The following is a 12,390-nucleotide window of genomic DNA, read 5'->3' as shown; positions in this document are numbered from 1 at the left end:
CTTTCCTAATCTGAAAAGATATTATAAAGCTATTCAGTCTATCGTCATATAGGCAGCTGTATTAGTAAGTAAAACTGAATAAAAACAAAGCGTATGACACCAGGAAAACAAACAGCACTTAGGTTTGGGCAAGGTTCAATGTGTGCGTTCTGGAAACGTCTTCTGCATCTATAATCGTTTTGCCCTTGACGGATGCGTGGAATATTATGCTAACATTAAACCTCAGTCGAAAACAACGTCGTTGGTTCATGCAGGAAACTTCCCCATCAAACTCAGAATACCCAGGTTCAAAGCGTCAATATCGACAAATAATAATCTGCTTGTCATATACTCACAATAACAATCAGCCAGCATGTATGCAATTATTTGGCAATGCTATAAAAGCTTTTGTTGCAGGAAGCTTTTTGCTCCAAAGTAAAAAGCGCCCTTAATGTATGCTTTATTTTTCTCGTATTCTATTTTTAGACGTGCACGCTAAAATCATTGATATTATACAATAAGTAATACAAGCTATGTTGGGGTCAGTTATGCTATCTCAAGTTGTTATGATCGTGTTATATTGCTATCAACATTTGTTATAAATGCGATATTCGTAGACAATTTTTTGTTAGAATTTTTGTTATTTTAACACCTAACGGTTTCTACTTTATAACAAAATTTGATACGAAATTTTTCGTAACAAAATATCAGCATGAGTTATAATTGTGTTATTTCCTTCTGGTCGGGTACTTTACGGGTGTTTTAGGAGCAAAACTAAACCGATTTTGAATATCAAAGTATGAAAACACATCTGCGTGATTCAAGGAACTCGATTCCGAAAACAATTTGTGAATTTACCTAATAATTATTTAACTATATCTCAAAATTTAATACGCAAGTTTACTTCAAAGACAAAACAATGTGTAAATTCACTTCAAAGTAAAAATTTGTCCAGAGTTGATGTATTTATTCGTTGGATTAAGCATTGCGTTCAGTCGTGAGACAGTCGTTGGATGGTATATGAATGCACGGATCACCAAGTAATCCACCTAGTAGTGAGAAAATAGATTTCTAACATAATATTCATATTATACTCGTAGCATCACCGAGAGCAATTGTGTTTTTGATTAACAAAATTCTAGTGAAAGTTAATCTTCTTTTGCAAGATTTATGTTATACTAATATTGGCGTAAAAATTATCAGTTGCTTTATGTATAATAAAGATGGAAGGAATCAAAATTTCGCTCTATGTACAAAAATAATATCACAGCACTAACCATCATTTACAATTCCTCACTTGTCGCCCCTCCCCGCCGCCGATCTCTCACAATCGTGTTCGTGGCATCTGTCACGACTCAGATCTGATATTTTCAAATCCATTTCTAAGATGTGTCATAAGATCTTCAACTAATCTGAAATATTTGTTAATATCCAAGCTAATTTAATCTTGCGATGTATTTGTTCAGGTTAAAGAAAATGAACCTATTTTTGTCTTCTGTTTCCCTATAAATAGTTTTCCATTTTAGTGTAGAACAGAGTCAATTGCTTGAGCTTGAGCTTGTGCGAACACCCCTGGCTGCTACTCCGTTATCGATCTGGACTAGCAGAAGTTGCACAGAGAATAAGTAGATAATTATGCTTGGGAGTAGCAAAACATCTTTCAATGTGCAACTCCTGGTAATCCTAAAGTATTGATCAATACCGGTGCCGGCCAGGCCCGAACGTAGATCGCGAAAGGAAAAGGAAGGAATGTTTAGTCCGATACTTGCTTTTGCTAAAGGCCGTATATACTACTGCGCACTCCACAAGTATCACAGGAGGAGGGTATTTTTGTTAGTAAGAGTATAGAAGTTGGATCACTTCTTCTTTACCGACGCCAGAGAGGTGACTTCACTATCTGGACTAGATATCGATTCACCAATTTCATAGACCGGGGACCAACGTCTTTACTACCCTTCCGAAGGAATGCGTGACCACAGATTTTTTCACCTCGGAAAAATCTCAACGACCTCGGCTGGAATTGAACCCAGGCGAATTGGAATGAGTGGCGGTCACGCATACCACTCAACTACCGGCGCCGTCTTTAGTGTAGAACAGAGTCAATTGCGGAAACAAACTAAATATTACATTCTACTTGAAAAAACAATATTTGCGGTCCGAGCAAAATTTGCAAAATATTTGTATTATGAGAAAACTATAACTAATTTTTGTTCAAACCCTGCTTTCCTCTGAAGATGAGAAGCTATTTCTTCGAAACGTTGCACTAAGAAGAGTTATATGATCAAAAACCGAAAACTACATCAACTCCAATTTAATTCAATTCTATACTGAGCGTTTGTATATACTATAATTACGGAAATCCTTGGGTATTTCAAATTGGGTGATATGGTCGTTTGAAGACAAAAATGTTGAAAAGAGACATCCCACGTAAACTTTGTTAAACTTTTCGTATCTCTACTGACTTTTGAATGGAACATATGTACAAATGTGTCTTTCCAAATTTAGAACACCTGATTTGGGTTGATATTATTAAAAATGCAGATTCATTGTATTGGAATGCACTTTTATGAAAAACAACGGATCAAATTCCAAAAATATCCACAAATTATAAACAGGGAAAATGGCTCCCAAAGACCCCTGAACTATCGAACTATATACTACTATATTGAGGGTTTCAATTGCCCAAATTTGCCTTATGCTGACGACGTTTCAGTTGAAGCTTCAATGCCAGAATTAGTGCAGGCATTGGATGATTCAATAAACGTTTCGTTTGAGTGCTCCGTATTCTACACGTAAATTAGTTTATGCATTGGACAGATAATTGATCTCACTGAATTTATGTCATACATATTACTGTGTAACTTCACCTGATACTGAGTTGTACTGAAAACTCTAATATACATTTTTCATGATTATAGTGACTAAAAGTATATTTATTTGCGAAAAAATACGACTTGTAATTTCAAGAATGTTCGTGTCTCAAAAGCAGTCCAGGGATACTTTCAATGGTCACTGGCTTTTCGATGAATTTAAATACTTATTCTGGTAGTTTTAACCATTCCTTTGTCATGGTATTGTTTTGTGTAGGACTCATAAACCCATATCTCCAGAACGAGAATTCCGAACGAAAATTCTCAAGTGATGAGAATGGGCGAAAAGAGACTGCATTGTAATTGACTGAATGTACGGCTTTTGTGCCATCGACAATAATATAATTGCCAACATATCCTTGATACTTGACACTCTTTTCTAAATACTTCAATGAAAATGAATACTATTTACAGGAGGCCTTATCTCAGTTCCCCATTTCCAATTACGCGGTAAAATACTGGACCTGAAAATTCTATTCTGTACAAAAATCATTTTTCAGATATCTGTGACCAAAAATACATCTTTTAATTCCAAGACAAATTCATAATTTCTAGATTTCATGATGATTAGTCATTTTCGATAAAGCTCATCAGTAAAGTAGAAACACCAGATAATCTTAAAACGCCGTCAAGAAAAGAAGAACAAAAACGCGCTCTTTGCAATGGGATTTTCACAAACACTTCAGAATATTCTGAAAGCATGGTTTTGGAATTCGTTTTATTCATTTACTACATTTAACTAACTTTTTTAAATTTTATTCTACTTATTCATTTTTTCCAGATCATTCATTTCATGGACTATATTCGTTTTGTTTATTTTTTCATTTTAAATATTTAACTTTCATTTTAATGATTTTTTTTTCATTTAGCAGTCTTTTGATTCATTTTGTTTATTTGACCTCATTTTATCTATTGTATTTATTTTATTCTTTGTATGCATTCCGATCAGATTATTATCTCATGCATCTTATTCGTATGATTCATTTAATTTATTTTATTCCCTTTTTTCGTGTTATGCATTTTTATATTATTTATCGGGTTCACATATTTTATTCTTTTAATAATCTGACTAATTTTGTTCAGTCATTCATTTTATTCATGTCTTCTAGAACATTGTTTAGACACAATTTAATTTATTCTATTAATTCTATTACTTTTTAATATCACTGATTTTTTTCATTTCTATTATTTTATTGTTTAAGAGCAAACAAAATGAAAAAAAGTAATAAAATATATAGAAAGAAAACATTTTTATTCATTTTATCACTTTTTTCGTTTTGTTTATATTAGTTACGCAACATCGATCACCGCGCCGTGCACATCCCTGCTTCGAGACGATCGCGAACGCCAGTCCTACCCAACGATTGACAGGATGATCGACTACCAAAAGGTCACACCGGTGTGATGAAGCTTCAGATATAAAAAATCCATTGCGCGAGGCGAATTGTTAAAATTTGTTATTCTTACTTAAACCTACAAATTTATTACTACATTCCGCTGTACAACTATCTCTACTTTTACTCGGTAAGAATTAATTACGTTAAACTAAATACAGTCGAATTAAACATGAATTTGCTCTAAAATAGGACCTACGGTAAAGTTAAACTGCCGTTCTACGCATAATTGTCCCATGTTGCTTTTTGGTCATTTTCACTTTTTTTAATCAAACAGTCCTTTTTGATGTATATTTTCAGAAAACACATCCAAATCATAAAGTTTGTTCGAAGACTTCGTGAAAAAATACCAAGTCTGTTTGTCCCATTGGTGATATTCTACGTATAATTGTCCCAGTAACAAAAATCCCAAAAAAGTGCGCAATGAAAAAATAATTACGTAGCGTTTAGTTAAGAAGTACATTACGCTAGATGTCGGGCACTGAAAAAATCGATGAAAAAATACAGGATCATTAAAAAAGAGATGGCAGTGGCAATATTAATCACAGCAGTGAGAAGAATCCTGTAAAGCTCTTCATTACTATCGTCGCTTGCATAACATGGCGAACGCGTCTAGGATAATGAGCCTATTTTCGCAATGTTTCTATTATCACGCTACCCATTTGAAGCCGTTGGTTAGTGCAGCGTTTGCTATCTTTATTCAACAAATTGGATCAAATGGTAGGGCGACAATTGGAGCACTCGATTGGAACTTTAGTTGCGATCAAACACTAGCATTTCATCGTTTTTAGGTCATTTGTGTTATTAGATTGGTTCTTAAGAACGAAGCAAGGTTGTGAAGGCCAAATTAATGCACTCCATCGAGTGTAGGCAGAGTAATCAATGATCTTGTGAGGTACCCTTCTAAATAGAGTAAAAATAGGTACTTTACCCTATTTCCAATTTTGATAAAGCAACAAATCTCCCGAGTAACAGAAAAACTCACGACATACACTTTTGTAAAAAAAATGAGTTATGAGCATCATTTACATAGATGGTTATGGGACTGATATGCGTAGAACTTTCCGGTTTCCGCTCGATTTCTCGGTATAACAGTCCCACTTAACATTTTTCTTAAAAACTAACGTTGATTGAATCTCTATAATAAAAAACTGGACTGATTATATTGAAAACGATTGCCATGAACGTAATTTTGGACAATAAAGCTTTATTTGTTACACCGTATCCCTCCAGATGACTAATACAATTTTCATCTTCAATCGCGTTTTTCTCAGTTGCCAGTTTTGCAACATAGGACAATTGGGCGTAGAACGGCAGTAAAAGGCTTTAGGAAAACTTAACCTAAATTTATTAATTTAAACATCAGGACACGTACAATTGAAATATCTACTTAGCCTAACTTAAACTAATTTAAAAAAAAATATTTACAAAGGTTTCTACGAATAAGCACTTTATTTCGCTGATTGAATTGTTGCGTGATAGTGAAGGGCTACTACAGTGAGTACAATAGTCCCTTATTCCAAGAACCCTAACCTACAAAGTTTCTCTTCGTTGTAGAAATTTGTAATTCTTCAATAAAGTCTTCACAAACTCAGCAGTCTCGTTTCTATCACCAACAGTTTATTTTATTCATTCTATTCATTTTATTGATTTTATTAACCCTCTGCATACTCTGTTATTTATGAACAACCACGTTTTCAAACTGCTATAACTTTGAAGTTACAGAAGATTTTCTCACAAAAAAGTAAAACTAATAATTGTGACTATCACCGTTAATTTGGGCGCTAATAGTTACAAGAAATATCCGTAGAACTGAAGTTATTTCAATTGTTCTGATTGGATTTCACTAGAGTTGTGCTGTCAGATACAATAATCGGTGAAAAATTATATTTTGATATATCTTCGTTGTCTTCAAATACTGTTGAAAAATGATAAATTTTATCAATGTAAACTGCTATCTCTTCTGTCCAATCGAACTATTGAACTATGCAGGAGATCTGTATTAAGGATCGGTATGTAAAAATTGAGCAGCTTTTCACACTGCTAGATAAGCGTCTTTCTTGATCATAATAGGTTTTTCGTGTTTCTGTACTGTAATATTTTTAAGAAAAACGGTTTTGGAACCATATATGTGCTTGAAAAATATTAGGTATGAAAAGGTTAATTTTATCCATATTAGAGGGATTCCATGAGAAACCGGCCGACCGCAAAATATGACCATCGTCGATTCGAACGAAACTTTGCAGGTGTGTTCGCTGTATGGATCTCCATGATATTCTCTGGCAATTATTCTATTACAGAATATATTTTGATACAAGAGTAATTTTTCAAAAAGGGGCATAAACCTTTCTACGCGTTTGAATTTCAAATTTTTTTTGTTCGATTACTGTATTTTATACAGCAAAACTATCTGAGAACAAGTGACAGGGAATGAATACTTCTGTCCGAAAAAAATATACACTGAAAAAAATGTTGTGTCATTTTTCAAAAAAACTAAAATTTATGATAAAAATTTAAATTGCGAAAAAACCCATTTTTTTAATTTTTTATATTTTGTTACCAAAAATCTAAAGAGAAAAGAAACATTTTGATTGTGATTGCATGATGGAGACAAAAACGGTAAAAAAGTTTTCCTAACAATAACTTCGTACATGTTTTTAAATTTCATACTAATAGACATACAAAATTGTAATTATTCTATTACAGAATATAATTCTAAGCACCATTTAAAATCAAAATGCATTTAACAAAAATCTTCCAAAATGCGATAGTTTTCGAGATATTTGAAATTTTGCTGCTTCAAAAACAATTAATTCGTGTAATTATGCTCTTTTTAAAAGTTATTCGCGTTACCCCATCAAAAATGTCAAAAATTTAATGTTTATCGTTTTAAAGACGTAAAAGCAACCTTTTTAGTGTATTTGGATCATGGAGAAGCTTTCAATAAAAAAGTTTTCCTAACAACAACTTTTGACATTTTTTTTAAAATGTTTCACAATATCGCCTTGATGTTAAAGAGAAAGTTGCAGGAAAGTTTACGGGCCTTTTGAAAAACCTATTATCGTTGATGGAGAAACGCGACTAACTTATGAAAAGGTCGTAATAAAACAAAATAATTGTGTTGTTAAAACAAAAGTTAAAATATCTCGAGAACTACTACATTTAGAAAATTTTTGTTAAGAGCATTTCGATTTAAAATGGCGTTCAGAATCATATTCAAAAAGAAAATTGTATTTTTGACTGCAAATAGTAAGAATTATAAAAAAATGTCAAAAGTTGTTGTTAGGAAAACTTTTTTATTGAAAGCTTCTTCAGGATCCAAATACACTAAAAAGTTGCTTTTACGTCTTTAAAACGATAAACATTAAATTTTTGACATTTTTGATGGGGTCTCGCGAATAACTTTTAAAAAGAGCATAATTACACGAATTAATTGTTTTTGAAGGAGCAAAATTTCAAATATCTCGAAAACTATCGCATTTTGGAAGATTTTTGTTAAATGCATTTTGATTTTAAATGGTGCTTAGAATTATATTCTGTAATAGAATTACAATTTTGTATGTCTATTAGTATGAAATTTAAAAGCATGTACGAAGTTATTGTTAGGAAAACTTTTTTACCGATTTTTTCTCCATCATGCAATCACAATCAAAATGTTTGTTTTCTCTTTAGGTTTTTGGTAACAAAATATAAAAAAATTAAAAAAATGGGTTTTTTCGCAATTTAAATTTTTATCATAAATTTTTGTTTTTTTTTGAAAAATGACGCAACATTTTTTTCAGTGTATATTTTTTTCAGACAGAAGTATTCATTCCCTGTAACTCGTTCTCAGATAGTTTTGCTGTATAAAATACAGTAATCGAACAAAAAACATTTTGAAATTCATACACGTAGAAACGTTTACGCCCTTTTCAAAAGTTGCTCTTGAGTCAAAATAATCTTATTACCTGTGGAAAATATTTAGTCTTGCATGACGGTGAAACGTGTAAAGTTTCATTGGAATCTAAGATGGTCGGTCACGATTTTAAAGATTTTCGGACGGATCTTCGTGGAATTCCTCATTATTCATATTATTTATCTTATTAATTCAATAATTTTTTTGGTTTTATTCCTATTATTTATTTTAATCATTTTATTAAATTGTTATTTTATCCCAGTTAATATATTTTATTCAGTTTCTTCATTTTATATATTTTATATGTAAGAAATGTCTCATCTCACTGATAGGTGGATTAAATCGGTTTTTCACTTGAATTTTCACCATTTCGCGTAAAATCAAAATATAGAAAAAAAAAATCTTGCGTACGCCGCTTGCTATTGACATAAGGGATCAGAAAAACTTTAGTTTTTAAATCTAGGTAAAAAAATACGGGAGATAGATTTGTAGATCTAAATTCTTTCTAAAACCACATATCGATTTATTTTTTGCAGGTAATGGGAGACTTCTGGAGGAATTATTCAGTGAAAACCAATTTTACCATGCGAATTTCCATATAAACTTTAAACCGTGAGCGCCAAAATATAGTTTCACCGATCGAGCTAAGAATTTACACGATTGGTTTAGGACCCAAATTTTACCCAAAAAGTTGCTCGGAGCAGGATCTAATTTTTGTCCCACCCTGATCTGTGTGCAAAGTTTAAAAAAAATCGGCTAAGTAGTTTCTGAATGGCAGGTAAATCCCCAAATCGTGTTTTTCCAGAGACGTTCTACAAAACGCTTCGTCTTCGAGTCGCCATTTGTCGACATTTTTGCATAGAAAAATTACAGAATGTTATGTCGCTTCACCCAAATTTTGCCAAAAAGGGTTTTTTCTGGGTGTACCCCATTAGGCATAAATACGTTAGGCATACGGAAGTTTGGCATACATACGTTAGGCATAATGGACGGTAGGCACAATATACGTTAGGCATAATGGACGTTAGGCATAAATTATCATGTTGAAGTATCCTTTATGAAAATAACTTTTTGGTGGTGACAGTCTCGGGTGGTAAGAGCGCAAATGTTTGAAATTTTTTGATGTTGTAGAATTAATCTGGAAGCTGATAGAACTCGATCAACATTTTATTCTATTGTAAATGCCTCAAAAAATCTTAACTCAAATAAAAGATGCAGAACAAATGCACATCGAATAAACGAATAAACAAATTGCACATCTCTAAAATATGCTTAATACTCTTGTTTAAAATCGGTCTATTTTGTATTAGGGCATGAATACCACACATCAACCCCATCATGCCCATAGTTTTTGTGATCAACAATGTTTTTAAACTGCTAAAACATTTGATTTAGGTAGAATCCACTCAAAAAAACAAGTAAGACCAGTAACTGGTACTATTAGTACTTAGAACTAAAGTTATTGCTATTAGTCTGATATAGCTCTACTGGAGCAGTATTACCAGAGATATTTACAGTTAGGGTTGATACATGAAATTTTGATATATCTTCATTATTTTCCATTATTGTTAAAAACTGATAAAACGTATCAATTTGGACCGTCTTCCACTATCTTTCCTAGCATATAGAATATTGAAAATTTTCTAGGAGAATTGTGTTGAGCACCGGTAGGTAAATATTGAGCAGCTTCCAGCACTACGAAAGAAATATCTTTCAAAGCGGGTTTTTCACGTTTCTTGAACTCGATGAACACTAGAAAAAAGTTGGGCATGTACGGGTTAACTTGGTTTTTCATGCATGCAAGATGAAATTGTCCAAGAAGAAAATATATAACCTTGAAGAACAGTTCATAAAAGAAAGAATGATGCATTTTATTATTCATTCAACCAATATACGAATATTGCTGGTTCTATATTGATTGTCGCCCATATTATTAAGCATAATGATTGTATTCTCGAGGCCATCACAAATATAACTACAGAAACTCTTTGATATGAGAGAAAGTTTAATCCTGTACTGTGACGAGTTACGGAAACGAAAAAGGTATCGTCACAAACGCAGAATCCGTAGCCTAATGTTGATCCTATACATGACACTGCCAGTATCCATAGGATCCAAAACTTAATGTCTGTTAATTATTTTGTTTTTTTTTTTAATATTTGGATGCAACTGTATTAGTAATAAGTCTAAGAGGCTTGAAATGTGCTTGTACTAAAACTGTTAACTTAAATGAGGGGATATTTTCTTCGTCTCGTCTTCAGAAAAAATAGAAAAAAAACTACACTTGCAAGGGTTAAATATTTCGCTAAAGTTATGCGAAGGTATGGTATAGCAAAGCGTCCTTTTTACCAATCTGACAAAAACAAGCGAAATCTCTATAATAACGAAAGCCTTGCGATTATTTTTATATTTTTGTGAATTATGCCAATCGTCCATTATGCCTAACGTATGTATGCCAAGCGTCGCGCACCCATTTTTTCTCACGCTGAAACCCTTACCCCCTTCTTAAGATTTTTATTAGAAATTTTATTCCCAAGATTGAACAAAAATGATGTAAATCCAAAAAAGTTATTAGCGTTATATTAATGTGAGGTTTGACTAATGTACTATTTTAAGTATAAGAAAGAATTATAACTGTTAACACTTTGGTTATGATATAATGGCACATGATGGCAGATAGGTATCGTGATCGATTTATAGCTCCCTCTCGTACTTGGAAAGAATTTGTGTATTGATATTTTGGACTCTGTGGCACAATCGGTCAAACATCACTTCTATAAAATGTCATTTTGTAGAGCGCATAACAATAATTTTTGGCCTATATATTTTTTCTTAAATATCATGATAATTTTTCCCGTGAAAACTTGAACCAGATCATTGTTGGTCGATTTGGCACAAATTTTAGTGTCTGAGGGTGGTATCAGAATTTTACATCTGTTTATGCCTTTTCAATTATAGGGGTTCCTTAGTTCAATAGTACCCAGGGGTCCCGAGTGGTCTTCAGACGGCTTTGAACAAATAACAGGAAAAAAGATCCACTGCTAATCCAAATTTCACCTATGCGATTTCAGCTCTTTCTACTAATAATTCTTTCAAACTAGTTTAAGTAAACGATGTTCAAAATTAGGTTGAATAGAGCCCCATAATATTCTACTTGTATTGATGTCCCCATAAAATTCTACTTGTATTGACTATCGGAAAATATGAACATTGATTTAGAAAATATCATGCAAAACAAAATATAACATTACCCCACTGATTTGATGATTCCGTAGCAAGCATACTCCAAACGCTACCAAAACGGCAATATATTTCCACATTGTGCAGCCCAGTCTACTATCGTAAATCACGTCCGGAAAAAGAAACGCTGGGTTCAATTTTCCCCTCGACGCGAACAGCGATAGGCGGATCCGTTACACTGTCAACGAAGACCTTCCACCTCACGGGAATCCAGTTAGTCACACTCCACTTCAGCACTATAATATCCGACCACAGACTAGTTCACTCTGTCACTGTACCAGCAGTCCAAATAAACAGGAAGCCACAGCCTCCAATGATGGGCACTTGAAGTGGAATTGAGCCAACGAGGCACGCTTCAAATTCACTCCGATTCGCTAGTTGTTCGTTTAGTTCATCCCAAATGTTGCATACGCCCGTTTCTCACTTACTCGCGCGTACGAGTCTCCACGTAAGAAATTTATGTAATAATTAAACTTCAACTTTAAACTATTTACTATTTCGTTTGCCGGGGCTTGTTGAAACCGGCTCTTCAGCGTACAATCTTCACAATACTTTTTTTTCTGCTTCTTTTACACTTGGGTTTAGTTCCCGCCAGCCGCCGACAATGCGTTTTTGTGTGTAGTTATTACTTCGATGGATTATACTGCAGCTAATGATGAGCTAACTTGGTGCGATCCAATCAGCATCTCATTTGCACAATTTTCATCTCAAAATACAACGGGTAGGGTATCTCAGCGGCGTTAATCGATTCCGACTTGCTAGTGTCGGTTGTGGCACAGAAAAATCTTCAACTACTTCACACATTCACTAATTTTCTGTTCCAATGCACTACCACAGGATAGGGGTGTTTTTGTTTTGTTTTGTGGCAGCCACTGGCACCAAAAGCGAGTCCTATTGATTGCGAGGTCCAATTTTCAACCCATTCACCGAACCTCGAACGCATTTACCGGTTACTATTGATTGAACCGATGGCCCTCTTGGGACAAGAGTTAACCTCACGTAATATAAATAT

General features: G+C 33.5%; 1 protein-coding gene across 1 annotated transcript in view; it reads right to left on the bottom strand.

Moving 5' to 3' along the window:
- Positions 1–12,118, bottom strand: part of LOC131691027 (U-scoloptoxin(01)-Er1a) — a 53,397-nt gene extending 41,279 nt beyond the window's left edge. The window contains exon 1 of the mRNA XM_058977165.1: positions 11,390–12,118. Coding sequence (XP_058833148.1) covers positions 11,390–11,458 — 69 coding nt within the window. The 5' untranslated portion in view covers positions 11,459–12,118. The remainder of the gene's footprint in view (positions 1–11,389) is intronic.
- Between the last annotated feature and the right edge of the window lie 272 nt (positions 12,119–12,390).

Source organism: Topomyia yanbarensis, chromosome 3, assembly GCF_030247195.1.
Source record: "Topomyia yanbarensis strain Yona2022 chromosome 3, ASM3024719v1, whole genome shotgun sequence".
NCBI classification, from domain to species: Eukaryota; Metazoa; Arthropoda; class Insecta; order Diptera; family Culicidae; genus Topomyia; species Topomyia yanbarensis.
This window is presented reverse-complemented; position numbering and strand designations above follow the sequence as displayed.